At 40.0% G+C, this 19,802-nt stretch overlaps 1 protein-coding gene across 4 annotated transcripts in view; it reads right to left on the bottom strand.

The window, feature by feature from the left end:
* The window catches only part of ank3b (ankyrin 3b), a 615,939-nt gene that overhangs the window by 494,012 nt on the left and 102,125 nt on the right, over positions 1-19,802 (bottom strand). The window contains exon 1 of one of the 4 annotated variants that reach the window (XM_059947386.1): positions 13,603-13,979. The exons of the other annotated variants lie outside the window; for them this stretch is intronic. Coding sequence (XP_059803369.1) covers positions 13,603-13,665 — 63 coding nt within the window. The 5' untranslated portion in view covers positions 13,666-13,979. Of the gene's footprint in view, positions 1-13,602; positions 13,980-19,802 lie in introns of those variants that run through there. 4 annotated transcript variants of the gene reach the window in all.

The following is a 19,802-nucleotide window of genomic DNA, read 5'->3' as shown; positions in this document are numbered from 1 at the left end:
GCTAAGGAACAATTATTACCCCTTAGCCATTAGGTTCCTGAATCAGCATGGATAACTTCACTCACCTCAATATGGAATTACTTTCACAACCTGCAGACTTGATCTCAAGCTTCTATGGAAAGAAGTAAAGAGTTGACGTTTACAACTCACAATCTCAGTATTTCCTTTTTGGTTTCCTTCGCATAATTTGTCTTTTGTACATTGGTTGTTAGTTAATCTTTGTTTATGCATAGTTCTTTTCATATATTTAAGTATATTTCTTTACTTTCTTGTAAATACCTACAAGAAAATGAACCTCTACCTTGCATCTGGTGACATATATAATAAATCTAGTTTGACCAAATGTAATATATATGACTCTTCGCAAACATGAGAAAATCTGCAGATGTTGGAAACTCAAGCAACACACACATAATCCTGATGAAGGATCTCTGCCCAAAACATTGACTGTTTACTCTTTTCCATAGATATTGCCTGCCCTGCTGAGTTCCTCTAGCATTTTTTTGCGTTGCCTATATATAACTCTCGATACTCAATGACACCAAGGTAGTGCATTTTAGTTGACAGCTATTGCCTTCAAATAGAACAAACATGAGGAAATCTGCAGATGCTGGAAATTCAAACAACACACACAAAATGCTGGTGGAACACAGCAGGCCAGGCAGCATCTATAAGGAGAAGCACAGTCGACGTTTCGGGGCGAGACCCTTCATCAGGACTAACTGAAAGGAAAGATAGTAAGAGAGTTGAAAGTAGCTGGGGGAGGGGGAAATGTGAAATGATAGGAGAAGACAGGAGTGGGTGGGATGAAGCTAAGAGCAGGAAAGGTGATTGGCGGAAGTGATACAGAGCTGGAGAAGGGAAAGGATCATGGGATGGAAGGCCGGGAGAAAGAAAGGGGGAGGGGGGAGCTCCAGAGGGAGATGGAGAACAGGCAGGGTGATTGGCAGAAAGAGAAAAAAACAACTAAATATGTCAGGGATGGGGTAAGAAGGGGAGGAGGGGCATGAATGGAAGTTAGAGAAGTCAACGTTCATGCCATCAGGTTGGAGGCTACCCAGCCGGTATATAAGGTGTTGTCCCTCCAACCTGAGTGTGGATTCATCTTGACAATAGACAAGGCAATGGATAAACATATCAGAATGGGAATGAGGCATGGAATGTCTATCCATGGCCTCATCTACTGTCAAGATGAATCCACACTCAGTTTGGAGGAACAACACCTTATATACCGGCTGGGTAGCCTCCAATCTGATGGCATGAACGTTGACTTCTCTAACTTCCATTAATGCCCCTCCTCCCCTTCTTACCCCATCCCTGACATATTTAGTTGTTTGTTTTTGTTCTCTCTCTGCCCATCACTCTGCCTGTTCTCCATCTCCCTCTGGTGCTTCCCCCCCTCCTTTCTTTCTCCCAAGGCCTCCCGTCCCATGATCCTTTCCCTTCTCCAGCTCTGTATCACTTTCACCAATCACCTTTCCAGCTCTCAGCTTCATCCCACCCCCTCTGGTCTTCTCCTATCATTTCGCATTTCCCCCTCCCCCCACTACTTTCAAATCTCTTAGTACCTCTCCTTTCAGTTAGTCCTGACGAAGGGTCTCGGCCCGGAACGTCGACAGTGCTTCTCCCTATAGATGCTGCCTGGCCTGCTGTGTTTCACCAGCATTTTGTGTGTGTTGCCTTCAAATAGAACTTCAGGTTTATAGCTCTGCCTTAGTGTATATGAAAATACAACACAAAGGAACCTGTGGGAATCACACTTTCGAAGGTTAGGGTCCTGAACTATACCCACATCAAGCTCCTAATCCTTCTTCATCACGCTACTGTTATCCTCAGCCCCAGCCCCACTAGCTATTGAATCTTACGTTAGTTATGGCTTTCTAATCTACAAAATTTTTTTTTTGAAATAACACCAGCTAGCTGGACATAACAATTAATTATTGTTATAGAGACTACAGAAAGTACTTGATAGATGTTCTATATAAGAAATTAGCAAAAATTCTAATTTGTAATTGGAGGCATCCCTCTGAACTAGCTAGTGCATGGGAGAGACGAGTCCATGATAAATTGTTTGACCTGTAACTCGCCGAGTGTAACACATGGCGCCACCTGCAGGTCAGTACAGTGACCTTAGATTTAAGGGGAATATACTGATGATCTCCAAGTTGAGAGAGGCACAATCTCAAAAGTCAACCAAAACGAAGTGGAAGTCAAATCTAGAAAAACATTTTCTACACAATTTATAAAGTGAACTAATTTATAAATTTATAAAGTGAACTAATGCTTACAGATTATATGAATTCCAGATGAAATGAAGTTTCTATTCTTGCGTTTGGCCGTAATTGTTGCTCACTAAAATCTTAGATTAGAGAACCATGACTGATCTATTGTCATAAGCCAATAATTACCAGTGCACATACAGTAAGTTCCAATGTCATCAATACCAATCAATATTCTTGCAAATAATCCACTCCTGCAGTTGCCAAGTAAATGAAAACCTGAAGCCTGCCATTATTGTAATGTTTTCCGCATGTGTTAGCTTTTAAGAACATATAATAGTTATGCAAAGGTCAATAATTATGGAACAAATATCTAAAAGGATTTGAAGATTTTATGTACATTATGCATTTATTCGAAGGTCGATGGAGTTCTGGAACTCATTTCCTAAACAGAGTGGAAACAGAACCACTTACTCATTTCAGAATGCAAGCAAAACTCAGCCTGAGCTGCGATGTAAAATAATCTAAACAGCTTTTTTGTTTCTCATTGTCTGACCATAACAAGCTAAATTAACACTTTCGGTGCACTACATGTCTATCTCTTTAATAAGCAACAGTAGATCCACATATCAGTGAACAGTGGTGCCAGGACAAATCTCTCCTGTAGAGATGAAGTTTATTTTGCAGAGGGAGAGTGATGGAATGCAGAAAGCCCATGCACGGAATTAAAGGAAGAACACGTAATAAAAAAAAAAGGAAATAATCTGAATATTCATTTCAGTAATAAAGCTAACTGTTCATACACATCGTACAGAATGCAATGTACAGGCAGCTCCCAAATGACAGCAGAGCTCTTTTTCTGAGAACAGTTCGTAACCCAAGCTGTTCATGAATCAGATCGGAAGCCACCTGGAAGGAACTGGATGTCCACCACAGCAGAAAAAGATGGTGCTGTGGGGGGGGGGGGGGGGGGGAGGCGGGGGGTCGGTCTTCATGCCAGACTGCAGCAAGGGGGAATATGATCATGATAAGCCTATCAAGCAAGCAGATACCACAGCCTCTGCCCTTTTCAGATGCCCCTCCAGCTGGAGCACCATGTCAGGAGAGCGGTGGGAGGGGCGTGTCATGCCCTAGCGACACAGAGAACACAGTAATCCCTTATTTCCCTCTGTTTCAGCAACCTTGCCCTTAGGCTCTCTATCTTGCTCCCCAGTGACTGTACTTCAGCCAAGAGGATGCTAGCAAGTGGTGATCCCTAACATCGATAATAATTGTAATGCACAGACATAATGTGTGGGGGAGGATCACAAAAACCTACGGACAGGAGAGCAAGCTGGTCTGGGAAGGAATGCCCCCAGCCGGTCTCACTGACTCGGTGAGTCTGCTCAGGACTCCCAGCTCTGCTTGGCTTGACCCTGCTCTCAACTGATGCAGCTCGGGCACGGTGAGAGAAGGCACAGGGAGGTAGCCCCATTCCCAGCAGACCACAGAGCAACTGGTACCCCTTCGCCACCCATCCCCCAAACATTCACACGCATGAACAGAGAGTCTGTAAGTCAGGTGTTCGCAACCCAAGGAGGGCTACAAATGTGGAACCAAGCACAGAGTTGAAAAAGTTATTATACCTTCACGGAATCTGGCTGCATGCCTGATGAAATATTAACATGTTGGGAAACAATTTTGATCCCCCAGTGCACTCCCACTGTTGTTTAGTTTGATGGGCAGAAGGATCCATTCGGTTTGCAAACAGAACACTTCAATATGAATGTAAACCACACGTTGATAAAAGTCACTTACAGGTGTTTGACTTAAGCACAGAGTTGCATCACAAGGAGTAGAGGAAGCATATAATAAATAAATATATATTCTGAAGTGCTTTTTAGAACCTTTGATGGCAACTCAAGGATCCTTCTCCTATATTTACTCAATAATCTTTTTGATAATCTATTAAAATTGATTTTATTATCATACTATATAACATTATCGTTATGTGTCAACGGAGTATAACTTGGGTCAAGAGAGAAGGGGCACCACGTCTTATACAGAAAGCATGCGTAAGAGAACTTCACAAAATATATGGGCTTCCCCCCACCCTTTTCGCTTTTTCAATTTCCCTTTTTTTTTGTAATTTATTTTTATTGAAGTTCATCATCAAACCAACATTTCCATAACATTTCAGATATTGTACATTTTTATCATTTAGTCATATATGCCACAAATCTCCACATAATATTTATCTGAGGTATACAGTTATAAAAAAGAGAGGAAAGAAAGAACAAGCGAAAGGAGAAAACTATGTACAAGCAGGGAGTGATTTTTTTTTTTACTCAATTTCCCATTCTGGCTCCACTCTAAGCCCTTCTCTTTTCCTCACCTGCCCATAACCTTCCTCATGTGCCCCTCCTCATTCCCTTTCTCTCATGGTCTACTCTTCAATCAGATTTCTCCTCCTTCAGCCCTTTACCTCCTCCACCTAACACCTCTCAGCTTCTCATTTCGTCCCCTCTCACCTGGCTTCACCCATCCCCTGACAGCTTGTACTCCTTCCCCTCCCCCTGCTACCTGATACCGGCTTCTTCCCCCTTCCTTTCCAGTCCTGATAAAGGGTTTTGGCCTGAAACGTTAACTGATTATTCCCCTCCATAGATGCTGCCCGACCTGCTGAGTTCCTCCGGCATTTTGTGTGTGTTGCTTTGGATTCCCAGCATCTGCAGAATACTTGTGGATGTGGCTGTGTGACTCTGAAGAGAGCAGAGATGGTGATCGCAGCAGATCTGCAATTTTTCACAACAGACTTTATTTTATCATGTGCGCTCTGTTGTGTGAAAGCTGGCAAAGCTGTAATGCCAGCTGAATGGTTTTGAGAACATGATAAAAATCTTTCCCCTCCCGATATAAACGGATATTTCACAACAGTTCTTATGTGCCTTTGTATTAAATCTTTTACAACATCACAAAAAGAAACACAGGGAACTACTTTGCGGAAAAAATAAACTTACATGTACCTATTTCAGGCCAAGATCCTTCATCAGGATTGGAAAGGAAGGGGAATGAAGCTAGAAAGAAGGTGGGGGAATGAGTACGAACTCGCAGGTGATAGGTAAAACTAGGTGAGGGGGAGGGAGGATGAAGTGAGAAGTTGGGAGGTGATAAGTGGAAAAAGTAAAGGGCCAAAGAAGGATTTTGTCCAATTAAATAATTATATATTACTTACACCTCAACCCTGAACTGACTCTCAAGGACTCTACAATTCACGTTCTCAGTATTATTTATTTTTTTATTTGCACAATTTGTCTTCTTTTGTACATTGGATATTTGTCAGTCTGTTACATATAGTTTTTCATAAATTCTGTTGTATTTCATCTTTTTCCTGTAAATGCCATGGTGACATACAAATACATTATTAAAAAATTTACACTGAATTTGAAATAACCTGAGGCAATTATTCTATTAACAGGGTAACTGTCTCCAATGCTCCCAGACCATCCCAAAATGATGTGCATTTTGTGGTCACTCTTCAGGAAAATCTTCAGCTACAGAGGAGTTGTACACAGGAAGAGGCCCCTGTGCAGGTTCCTGCAAAGCAACCACATCAGCATCGTTCCTACGTCTATGAAATGTCATTTTCTCCTTAAGATCATCATGAAGGTTATTTTCAAAAAAATCCCAATTTTATTTCTAGGCGATTTCCATCAAAGTCTCCAAATGCTCTCTCACTGGTCAGTCCTCCCAAACCTGTAAACACATTATTCACTTCTTTCGGAGATCCTCTTATTTTGCATTGCATTATACAGAGTAGTATTTCTCATTCCATTCCTTCTATAAGAGTATTACTCGTTTCTGACCCAACACCGTTTAATTTTTAATTACCTTTTCCAGAAGACAACATTAGACTGGGGATTGTAGATGATAATCAGTTCAGTTCAATTCTCGTTCAACTATGCATGAATACCAATAAATACAGCCAAACCAAAAAAGTGTTCCACAAACAAAACAAATGCAAAACACTGTACCAACAGTTATACAGAGAACAAGGCGCATACAGCGTATATAATAATAATAATGACAGAATAAACATTCCATCACACACAAAAGAGTAATACAGTCCCTGGGTGTCATGTCCTATAGATTTATGGTCACGGGACATTGTCAGCAAGTACAAGCCCACAGCAATCTGATCGTCGTGTGCTAGTGCAGCTGTAGACTAACGTAGTCCAGCTCGTCTTCCACCAAACACCGGACAACAGCACTGACGGGAGGGGGCAGCTCCCAACCTAGCACCTGCACCTCGCCGCACCGCTCTCCGGCATGTCCTCCCCTGGGCAGCCGCAAAGGGCACGAGAGCCTGGTCCTCACCAGAACTGAGGCCACGCTGCTCCTCTGACATCAGTCGTGCCAATAAATCATTGAATCAGACTTGCAGTATTACCAATGTCCAGCAGGGTCTTGCAATCACAAGAACTACATCAAGACAATCTCTCTGTCTGTATGTTACACTGCACAGTGCTTTCGCACACAGACTCCAACACCTTCCTGCAGCAGGCAGCAACAAAGCCCGCACCAAATCTAGCTCTTCTGGATTCAAGCAACTTGTTGATGGGGTATATTTATAGTACTTGATGCTCTTGATATGCAGCAGTGTCTTGCAAAGGCAAAAAAGATGTAACAATCGAACAATTACACCTTTGGTTCAACCCGGAAAGGCCGCTGCATCCACACGCACTGCCATCTTACTGAAAACTTCAGTCAATTATCATTGGCTTGTCAAACCATTTGATCTTCATGTGCTGTTAATTCCGTATGTTCACTGCAGGCAGGAATGTGCATACAAGTTTGCTGACGACACCACTGTAGTGGGCTGTATCAAAGGTGCTGATGAATCAGTATACAGGAGGGAGACTGAAAATCAGTCTGAGTAGTGTAATAACAATTAACTCTCACTCAATGTCAATGGGACCAAGAAACTGATAGTAAACTTCAGGAGAGGGAAGCCAGAGGCCTATGAGCCAGGAAAATGGATTATTTAAAATACTATGTGTAGCCAACATTCATTCTTGAAGCAAAGCAAGTGGTAAAAATGCTGGAAATTCTCAGCAGGCCAAGTAGCACATGTTGAGAGAGAAAACAAGTTAGTGCTTCAGGCCATTGCCAGCACGCTGTTCATTTCTGCACAGATGCTGCCTCATCTGTTGTGTATTTCCAGCACTTTTTAAAATTTGTAATTCATAAGTAGAGCATCTGCACTATTTTACCCTGGCATTAAGTAGTGACCAGCAAGCTGTCCTAGTGAGACAGGAAGCCAAGTGTTTCTGCAGTATTCCACTGTTATCTATGGTTCCAAAGAAAGACAGAAGAACGTAAAGCATATGAACACCATAAATTGAATCCATGTCGTGATCCTATACTTGACTTGAAAGCTCAAGATGCAAGTACCACCAACCATTCTCAAAGATGGCACATTTGGCATACAGGTTCCTCCACACAAATAAAATGCCAAACCTGCTATTTTTCTTCTCTCCAAAATTAAACATTGAGGTTGTGTCATTTGAAAATAAATTCCAAAATAAATTGAAAAATCTTTCTTCGACAAGAGGAAGTCAAGATATGTAAATGAAGTTAAAGTACAAATCTGCCATAACTTCATGTAATGATAGAAAAGGCTCAAGGATCAAAAGGGCTCATTCCTGTCCCTATTCAGTATACCAATATTTTTCCCGTGGATCCTTTTTACTAGCTGAAAGTACTTAATTATAGACCCAGCTGGATTAGGTTTCTCTTATAATCGTCTCATTTGTTATTGCATGCTGGAAAATGGCTATTTTAATTTGTTCCAGTTATTACACACACAAGTGGGAGGTGGGGGAAGGAGATCATGTTTCTCTTGTAGGTACATGATATAAAGACAGGTTGAACTTTCCGTGAAGTTTACTACAACTAAAACAGATCAGCTGTCATGAAGCTGGGAAAGATTTTGAAATTTAAGATACAAGTCAGACTTGCTAAACCAAACTAGTTTAAAGTTCTTAATAGCCCAGACTGTCCAATTTGCCTCCGAATCCTCTCTTTATACTTCTGCATGAGGAATGGTAGTAGCCCAGCCAAGACCCATGTACATTGCAAATGTGAGAAGGAATGGTAAGTTGAAAGCCAGTGATCAGAGAGGAACATGATTTGTGGTTTCTGACAAAGTTCAGGTTTTACACCTATCCAATCATCCAAACCCAGATACACACAATGCCATAACTGCCAAAAATCAATTGCCAAGACAGTCCAGATCTGTCACAAGCTTGGGCCTTTTCCTCCCTGCAGCAAAGGAAAGTGAGAGGATACTTTATAGAGGTGTATAAGATGATAATAGGCATAGATCAAGTGGATAGGGTATAGCCAGGGTATAAATGGCAAATACAAGGGGCATAATATTAAAGTGATTAGAGGAAAGAATAGTGGGATGTTAGAGGTAAGTTTTTTTTTAAAAAACAGAGTGATGGGTGCATGGAACACCATGCCAGAGGAGGTGGTAGAAGCCGATACATTAGCTTATTTAAGAAACTTGTAGATAGGAACATGGGTGATAGAAAAATGGAGCACTATGTAGGAGGGAAGGGTTAGATTTGATCTTTGAGTAGGTTAAAAGGTTGGTAGAATATTGTGGACTGAAGGGCCTGTATTGTGCTGTTATGTTCTATGTTCTAAATTGCACTTTCACTTTGTTGCAAATTTGCAAACCAGTAACTACTGATAAAACTTCCAACTGGAACACAAGGAAATGTCAAAAATTAACTGTAAATTCAGTTGATCATCATTTATCTACGTCACATCATACATGTGGCATCTACAGCCCATGTTTAATCACAGCTAAAAGCAGTTCACAAAAGCACAAACCAGCAAAATATCCAACAGCCCAATATCTGCCTAGTGGCCCAAAGCGAGAAATTCTATACATATTCAAAATCCAAGACGAAGTGGAAGGACAAAAGAACTTGGCAGCCCAATGCTATGTCCAATTGCTCGAGGGTTGTATTATAATGCCCAAGCTACAAATCTTTTCCAACATCTTAAATTATAAGGATCACAATTGCACTTGAGTTCAGAACACCAAGTTGTTTTTAAAATCATTCAAGATTACAAACACCAGAAAATCTGCAGGTGCTGGAAAACCAAAGCAATATACACAAAATGCTGGAGGATCTCAGCAGGTCAATTAGCATCAATGGAAAAGAGTAAACAGCTGACGTTTTGGGCCAAGACCCTTCTTCAGGACTCAGAAGGAAGGGGGAAGAATAAAAAAAGGTGGGGCGGGAAGGGAAAGAAGCTAGCTGGAGGGGTGATAGGTGGTCAAATGGGTGAGTAAGGTCAAGGGCTAGAGAAGAAAGGAGAGGAGAGTGGACAATAGAAGAAATGGAAGGAGGAGGATATCTGGGGGAAGCAATAGGCAGATCAGAAATTATTAAAATTCAAAATTAGACTGGGGAAAGGAAATCCATTTTATTTGGGTGGGAGTAAATAATAAAGACCTGCATGTTAAAATATTAAGAATTTTAGAAGTGCTATCAGAGGTCTTTGATCAACACAAAGATTAGAAGAATATTGGAATTTATTTCTCCTTCAGCACCCAACCCCCTAATTCAATTGGAAGAAAACTCAAAACTATAATTGTTACAATGTTCAGCAAGAATTTTGAGTCAAGAAAGCAAGATGGATGAATGGGGTTAACATACAGATCAGCAATTATCTGATCTGAAGGAACGGCTGCCCTAATGTTCTCAAGTGCATTTACACACAAAGAGTTAATATAGCAGTTATAATATTTTATAATATTTCAGAAAGCCAACCGACAGTTTTATTTAAGCATCCTGAGATATCACATCTTAGGCAGGTGAATCAGATGAGTTTTGCCTTGTTTATTTTAAGGTCTCTAGTCTCCAAATGCATCTTTCAGATGATTGCCTCACAAACATTAGCCTCAAGTACCAGGCTGCCTTGTGTGCCTTTGACAGAAGGGCCAGCACTAAACAATTCATGTCTTTTTTCCCTTCCATAATGCTGTCATTCAACAAATCAAAAGGCATATTCACCGAGACATCACCATGATCAAGATCATGAGAACAATTACATGCCACAGAAAGTATCCAAGTTCCCTAGACCCACATTACTAAGTGAAAAAACAACCTGCTGGACACTCCAGCTGGAAAGATGAGTTTAAAGTTCAAATTTATTATCAAAGTATGCATATGTCACAGTATACTACCCCAAGATTAATTTTCTTGCAGGCATTCACAGTGGAACAAAGAAATACAAGAGAATCAATGAAAACTACAAAGAGAGACAACTAATGTGCATCAGACAACTGCCATTACAAAAAATAATAATAAGTAATACTTACAGCATGAGTTGTAGAGTCCGTGAAAATTAGTTAATTGTTTGTGGAATAATTCAGTATTGGGGCGAGAAGTTATCCACTCTGATTCGAGAGCCTGATGGTTGAGGGGTAATAACTATTTATGAACCTCATGGTGTGGGACATGAGGCTCCTGCATCTCCTTCCCAATGGAAGCAGTGAGACAGCATGGCCAGAAGGGCTGAAATAGGGACTGAGAAGAGACGTGTAGAACCAGGTGAGGTGGGGGATGATGGCAAAATGGGGAGGGGATAGGGAGGGTTGGCAAGGGAGAGAAAAACTCAGATGGCTAGATGCATGGGTGAAGGAAGTGAGAAAGGTGAACTGAGGAAGAAAGAACCACTAGGAGGGGGAAGGGATGTGGGGTACACAAAACTGTAAAATTTTCATCTCCAAAATTAAATTTATTATGAAAAAAATATAATTCCTGATGAAATGTCTCAGCTTGAAATGTCGACTATTTACTCTTGTCCATAGATGCTGCCTAACCTGTTGAGTTCCTCCAGCATTTTGTGTGTGTTGCTTTTAATTCATTTCATACCTGTTTAAAAACAGCTTCATTTTACCACATATGTCAAAATGAATGTGCCATATCATGTACCTTGCCATCCCATCACTAGCCTCCATTTTGTACTTAGTGTTGCAAGCGGTCTGAGCAGTAGAAGCGGGATGGGCTCAGATGAGATATCTGCCTTGCGTCCTACGGCATTCAGTTTCAGCTCATCTGATTCTTGCTCAGTAGATTAATTACTCCATGGATTGTGTGGCGCAGATAAAATTAATAAATTGAAGTAACCTCTGTTAAATCCTTAAAGGTGATGGGAAAAGTGATAATATGGGATAAAGGGAGGGGTATGCAGAGTTGGAAGTGGTTTATGCAAAGCTTCAGTACCAGCACAGACCAATTTGGCTGAAAGTTTATATCCGTACCATAGATATTTTGCATTCCTACTTAACTTGTAACCAGACTTAAGGTTAGAGCATTAAGAAATCACAGAACAAAGTGTCCATGTGACTCAACAAGCATGTTCCCTCCATTAACATGTTCTGGTATGATAACCAATTTTATCAAAATTTCTCTCACATGCTAATCATGGCAAATACAGCAGCCTGTATGTACCTCATGTTTTCCATGACACAGCACAACCTATGCCAGAGTGCCTCAGTGGTCAGAAGGTACAGAAATAGGAAGCGAGAGTACGAAAGTACATCATGATATTAACAACCAATCTTGTTACAGGTTTTTGTGAAATCTTTATTCAATTAAATACTGCACTTCCAGTCTTGAGTTTTCATTGAAAATCCAAAAATAATAAAAAGGTTTTGCGGTCATAAATACTGGGAAAACTAACAACAGGATCTCAAAGTCCATCGTTTGAGCTTTTTCGTGCAACATTAACTTAGAATTCATCCAGTGCAAACTAGTATGAAATCACTTTTGTTCCTATTCAATTGCATCCTGCATAAGACTGAAATGCCTATGTGAAAACCACACCCAACATTTTGCCTGGTATGAAGAGATTCACAGTTTCATGATGTACAATATTAGTTATGCTTTTTCACTTCCAAATATATTAATAAAGACATAACTTGTCAGATAATGTGGATATTACACTGTTATTTATTTCTAATGGGAAATTAATAGAATGCAAATGTGTTGAATACATTATCAAGTACGCACTGAAGGTCTTCTATATATCTCAAAAAAGAAACGGAGTTTTAAGAAATACTGTATATAAAAGAACAAAATAAATGCCATATTTATTGAGATAGAAAATAGGAAAACATCTGAGCTGATTATAAATCAACCCTTTAATGGACACCAGCCGAGCTTGGAAAACTTTGCTCATTATTCCATAGTGTTTCATAATTAATTTTATAATAGGATTACAAAGAAAATAAAATGATGACTAATGGATATAGAAAGGAAACGCCCATCAGCGAGTCTGAAAATGATGTCCACTGAATTGCTGGTAGCTTTACGGTTAATAATTCCATCAGGTAAAATACTTCGCCCTTTGCAAGAGCATTGGAAATATCCAGCAGAATATACAATTCACCTAGAAGACATATATGGAGTTTTTTTTTACTCTTGGATGAGCTCATTATTTTCAAACTGCAAACAATGAGATTGCCATGGTTCGGGTTCAATGGTTCTTCACGATCTCGGTCACTAAAACGAGATCATTAGAGGTTGTTGGGATAAAGGATGGGTGGAGTTTTTTTTAACCGGAGATGTCCTTTTGGCATTCCAAGTGCTAAGTACAGTAGGAATTGTTATTGAAATCCACCTAATTGAAACAAAAATCTCGGTTTCAAACCACATTCCAAATTCAGTAAGGCAGTTACAATAAACTCGAAGGACGAATCTTCCAGTACCTTTGTCTATTCTGATTATTAACCCCTGCTGCGCCGACTTCATACGTTTCCCTGTTTAGTTCCTCAAAGTCAACCATCATTCCAACTGGGAAACGGGGAAACCACAGATTCCCATCAAACAGCCTCAATCTGTTTCTCACGCTAGAAAGACTGGATGACTTGGGCAAAAATCTTATTCTCAATTTACTTTAATTTTGCTCTGACAACAATCGACGCTCTCAGTAGAAATATTGTCGCTTTCTCGTATTGATATGAGCAGCAACGCAACAAAAGGCTATCCAGGCAAGACATTGCAATTACCAATAAAGGCAGAACCGGCGAACAGGTGGACATGTTGCACCGGTTTAAATGCTGATCAAATGAATTTTATAACGTTGCCTCACGCAAGTACCATTCCTACTTGAGTCTTATTTAAAAGCCCTTCAGCGAACACACCCATCAGCACCAGGCGTAAACAAAACCAGCAACCATTCTAGCAAGTTCTTTCTCCGAATTTAAACTGTATGGTCTATTGGATGCGCTAAACTTTGTCTTAGGAATTCAACAGGCAAGTGGACAATAAATCGAATGTGTATATACGTATATATTTTTTTAAGTCCCGTTTACCTTTTTACCCTTCTTCTTCCTGTGGGAGGGCTTTGAACCATTTTTCTTTGCTTCCTCACTCATCCTATGTTTAGTCTATTAAAAGAAACGAGGGCACTCCAGTTATTCCGAAATCCAGGGCTGTCGGCATATAATCGAGATACCATCAAAGGCTGAATCCATGTGACGACGTCTCAGAGACAGATAAAAGCATGTCTGCTGGTTAAACAGCAACTCCAGGTCGATTAGCACCGCTGGTCCAGATCTTCGGGTCCTTTCTCCTTCCACACCAGAAACTGACTGCTCCAAACTCCAAAATATATATCAGACACCGCTTTCCAAAAAACAAAAAAAAAATCAGTATCCAGTCTTCATTTTACGGCGAGATGCTACTTGTTTTTTCTCTCTCCCTCTCTCTACACTGCTCCGTAATCCCCAGGATCCAAACCCCATACAGAAATTAAACTAAAGACTACAGATACAATCCCTGAAGCTTTTCTCAGTCAATGAATTTCTCCTCTCACAGCCAAGAACAGAGGGAGGAGGAATATTTTTTAAAAAGCACCAGCCCCCTGTAATTCTCTCGTAGTGCCACTAGGTTGGGACAGACTAAAACACACAGTTAATAGTTCCGCGGGAAAAGCAAGCTCGAAAAAGTGTTGAAAGATTGACTTCCAGTCATCTCAGTCTGAGACCACTCCTGTCAGTGCGCATGACTGGACGAGGAATAAAGGGCATCGCTATTATACAAGATATGAAGAAAAATAACATGGAGAATGTCTGTTAATAGTGTACCCTGTTTGACATTTTTAAAAAATGGCTGGAAAATAGACCACACAAGCTGAATGCGTGAATATTCCTCGCATTAAATAAAAAGAGTTGAGCATTTTCAATTTTAACCTAATCATATTAAACAAATCCAATCAGCTAATGTGCCCTAAGTAATCAATAGGGGCAATTAGTCATCTAACACATTAGGGCAAAAACTTCTGTGATGATGTATATTGAAGCAACGTTGTCTCTGCTTATCCAAACACCTGCCAGTATTCCTACAAAAATAAGAAAGTACTCATGAGACCTTTTAAACTTCTGATCGAACACAGTGGCAGAGTCGTTTGTAAAGGCAGTTCTCCCCTAGACAGCTGCTGTCAGTGGCTGTGAACTATGCCCTCCACCGCCCCTCCCCTAAGGCTTTCTGGAAAAGCGATCTGACTGGAACATGGCGAATACTGCATGTGTCCGCTGACTGTATGGAATGACCTTATAAAAATAAATTAAAAAGTCCGTCACTCTAATGGAAAACATACAAATTCCTTTAAGCAGTCATTTCACACATTCTACTACCAACACTGGGAATATACTATCGGTTCAATATGAAACTCCCAAGCTGTACTGGATTCCAATGAAAATCAGTAAATTAATACAAAAATGACATTATGCTGAGCTTTTAGGATGGATGGATTATTTCACGTGATAGGCAGTAAACTATAGTTTTGCAAACTCTATTTACCAAAACAGCTTAATAAAAACTTGTTTTTTTGAAAAAAGATGAACCAATGATTTGAATTTAAAGTACCAGAGTGGTTCATTAGATTTGCTGAAGAGGAAGGCAAAACTAGAAAATATATTTGTTTCTAAAACTTGTACTATTGTTGATATCAAACACTAAAAGCAAACTTCTACAAATTCTGAAATTCTTCTTAATCTCTCTCAGGGCTCCTAAATTTCACAACAATAAAATTTGATATATTTTGCAGGTCACAGTTCATTAAGAGTTCCTTTTAATCCGTGCAAACATACAAATTACAAGAATAAATCTGACAGTTATCAATAGTTAAAGTTAACCTTCAACGTGTAACAAATGGAGAAGGAAACAACCAGAGGGCACTTTTTACAACCTGACAGAGACTCTTGAAATAATTAACTAAGTGAGGTGGGAAAACATTTTGGATTAAACTATAGCTCATTCATTTGGGAGGAATGAATAACTGACTCACAAAACCAGACAAGATTAAAAATTCAACCCTATAATTCAGAGGGAAAAGTACCCCATATTTTACGTGACTGCTTCACTGATATTGATTGGTAATGTGCTAAGAAAGCTCAACATCTCCTGACCGAGCCAAGCAATTACTTTGAAGTTCAAAGTAAATTTATTACCAAAGTACATTTATGTCACCAAATCCTACCCTGAGATTCATTTTCTTGCAGGTGTTCACGATAGAACAAAGTAATATAATAAAATCAATTTTAAAAGCTATACACCAAAACAATATCCTTGCTCAAAGAAACTTGAGGCCTAGAAATTTTGTAACTGGCACTATTTTTGGTGCAGTTTACAAAGTAATTTCATCATAAAATGTAAATGTAAACTCCAATTGGCTCTTAATATGTGGTTGGTGTCAAACACTAAATTTGTTCAATCCTTTGGATGCATCTGATCACAAAACCATTCATTTGCATTACAACCAACAAATCTGGCTGTCATACAGAATCAATCATTGAAGCTTGAGTTGGTACAACTTAAATCAGACCAGTTGATCTGCTCCATAGCCAGGGGATCTAATGCTCGATTCTTGCAATGGGTTGATTCCCTTTAAAGATTTTTACCAATCCTTCATTCCCACCCACCTTCCCTCATGACAGATACCTTAAAGGTCCCTATTGGACAAATTTCACATTGAACACCATGTCAGATCACAGCATCTCCTTTAAACCTGTCTCATTTTAAAATGAGGGTTCGAAGTAAATGTGTGATTAGTAAGTTTGTATATGGACACTTGCATCACTTGTATTGAAGGCCAAGTACCAAATGCTGGTAATTCGGATTTAAGTAAATAGGTACTTGCCGGATATCATAGCTATTGTGATCTAAAGGACTGCTTTTGTGTTGTGTGACTCAATAAAAAAGAAAATAAAACCCAACATATAGGGGTATTAATTAGAATAACAGTCAATAATCTGGAATATGTGCCAGTCCATTTTGCAATTGTGTTTACTGAAGTTACTCCTAGGAACTGACTACTTTGGGACTTTGAGGTGTGCAAAGGTTAAAATTCAAATTTCAAAGTAGCTATCACCGTATCAGTTCTTCACGATATTATTACAGTGCACAAGGCTGTAATCAAGCAAAATCACTTGAAATAAAGTTTATGATATTTATATTCCTCTGCTGCAAACCTTATTTTGTTACATTTCATCTAAGTCAATTTGGTGATGTGCCATGCCATAATTACTGCTTATAAATAATCTGATTTTATGTAAATACTGTGTATATTATGATTTCCGCAATTATTATGTACCATAAGATATTTACTTTCATCTGAATTATTTGTGATACTTCAGAATCTAGTGGTACATGTATGTTGCTATCTTTATATAGCACGTTGCATAACAAAATTAATTAAAAATTGTCCTTTGTTCCTTATCACAGATTCCAAACACTTCTCTTACGTACAGCACGAACAAGCACTTGGGCGACCTAGCAACTGGACTTGTTGGCTGCTGCAGGTGACTATTCTTGAACTTTGGCACATCAAATCCAGAAGAACACATTCTAGGTAACACATTGATATCCAGTTTGTGAATCCAGTGAAGGGACACAATGCTACAGTAGCATAGTGGTTAGCAAAATGCTATTACAGTTCAGAGTGTCAGAGTTCTGTGTTCAATTCTGAAGTTATCTGTAATAAGTCTATATATCCTCCCCAGGAGATACAGATTCCTCCCACAGTCCAAAGACATTAGTGATTATAAATTGTTCTGTGATTTGGCTAGGGTTAAATCGGGAGTTGCTGGTGAGCACAGCTTGAAGGGCCAGAAGGGCGTATTCCACACTGAATCTCAACATAATAAATTAACAAACAAATAAATCAATAATCCGGGCCAACATTATTCTTTTTATTAACCATCTATAGCATTTAAAATTTTGTCTACAATAAATCTTTTTAAAATATATTATTGTCCCAAGATGGGCTTTATTATTTCAGCAATATCAGCTTTATTATTTAGAATATCAAAAAAGATTCAAAGTTTAAAGTAAATTTATTATCAAAGTACATACATGTCACTGTATACAACCCTGAGATTTATTTTCTTGCTGGCAATCACAGTAAGTACAAGAAAGACAATAGTATCAATAAAAGATCACATTCAACAGGGCAAACAACAATGAATGGGCAAAAAAATCTGTGGAAGTTCAAAAATAATTAATAATAATAACAAATAAATAAGTAATAAATATCTAGAACATGAGATGAACAGTCCTTGAAAGTGAGCCCAGATCAATGGGAACAGTTCACTGACAGGGCAAATGAAGTTATCCCTTCTTTTTCTGAGCCTAATGGTTGAGAGGTATTGGTGGTGGCATCCGTCAGTCTCGAGAGACCATGGATCTGCGCCTGGAGTTTCCAGGGTGCAGGCCTGGGCAGGGTTGTATGGGAGACTGGCAGTTGCCCAGGCTGCAGGCCTTCCCCTCTCCATGCCTCTGATGTTGTCGAAGGGAAGGGCACTAGGATCCATGCAGCTTGGCACCGGTGACGTCGCAGAGCAATGTGTTGTTAAGTGCCTTGCTCAAGGACACAAACACGCTGCCTCAGCTGAGGCTCGAACCAGTGACCTTCAGTTACTAGTCTGATGCCTTGCCCACTAGGCCACGCGCCAACTATTGAGAGGTATTAACTGTTCCTGAACCTGCTGGTGTGGGTCCCGTACCTTCTTCCTGATGGTAGCAGCAAAAAGAGAGCATCGCCAGGATGGTAGGGGACCTTGATATTGGGTTCTGCTTTTCTGCAACAGTGCTCCATGTAGATGTGCTCAATGGAGGACAGGGCTTTACCCGTGACAGACTGGGCTGAATTCATTTTGTCGGCTTTTAGGTACCTGGGCCTTGGTGTTCCCATGCCAAGCCATGATGCAACCAGTCAATACACTCTCTACCACACATCTATAGAAGTTTGTCAAAGTTTTAGATAACATGGCACATCTTCACAAACTTCTAAGAAAGTAGGGGCGGTGCTATGCTTTCTTTGTAATGGCATTTACATGCTGGACCCAGGACAGATCCTCTGAAATGATAACACTGAGGAATTTTAAAGTTGCTGACCCTCTCCACCTCTGATCCCCTGATGAAGACCGGCTCACTGACCCCTGATTTCCTCCTTCTGAAGTCAATAATCATCTCCTTGGTCTTGTTGACATTCAGTCTGAGGTTGTTGTTATTGTGCCACCATTTAGCCAGATTTTCCATCTCCACCCTATGTACTGATTTGTCACCACCCTTGAATCAGCCAACAACAGTGGTGTCATTGCCAAACTTAAATATGGCATTACAGCTCTGCTTAGCCTTGCAGTGATCAGTGTAAAGTGAGTAGGAGCGGGGGCTAAGTACACAGCCTTGTGGTGAACCTGTGCTGATGGAGATTGTGGGGTAGACGTTCTTGCTGAACTGAACTGACTGGGGCTTGAAAGTGAGGGAATTGAGGATTCAGTTGCACAAGAAGGTATTGAGAACTGGAACCCATTTCTAAATGTGTCTCTTGGCTTTCATGAACGAAACCCTGCCATAACCCAGGGAAGACCTGCACGCTGTTAGAATTTGTTACTGCAATTTACTTCTAATCAAGCATAATACAACTTATGGATTCTAAGAATCTTTCACAAATCATACTTCACAGCAATGGGTATATTAAAAAAAGGGAAACTTTCATCAGAGGATGCGTTATTCGGCAAAATAATTCAGGTCCCAATATCCCAGGCCTGTGCAGCATCAGTAAAGTGAAAGTCAGGAGCACCTGTACAGCTGGAATAGTGCAAATCCATCTATGGAATTGTTGATTTACTAGTTAATCCATGAACTTTAATTCTAATCCACCCAGTCAAGTATCTTTTCAGTTTCCTAAAATGCAGCCTTTCTTCAGCTGGAGCCGAGTCCACTGAGGGAACTGAAGCCCAATGCCTGCAGGTCTGAGTCTGCTGGAAGCCGAAGATGAGAGCCTTTCCTGGGGTTAAAGGGTTGTGCGGGTGTGAATGTGGCTTCTATCGCTGTTGTTGTTTTGTTGCTTGTTGTGCTCTGTCCGACACTTGCGGGCTGCCCCCACCACAATCTCGGGTGTGTTGGTTGTTAATGCAAAGCATTCCAGAATATGTTTCGATGTACTCGTGATAAATAAACTTGAATCTTCCCTAAAGATTTTCATCCCCAAGTGAATCAAAATATTGCT

Source organism: Hypanus sabinus, chromosome 22 (genome assembly GCF_030144855.1).
Source record: "Hypanus sabinus isolate sHypSab1 chromosome 22, sHypSab1.hap1, whole genome shotgun sequence".
Taxonomy (NCBI): domain Eukaryota; kingdom Metazoa; phylum Chordata; class Chondrichthyes; order Myliobatiformes; family Dasyatidae; genus Hypanus; species Hypanus sabinus.
This window is presented reverse-complemented; position numbering and strand designations above follow the sequence as displayed.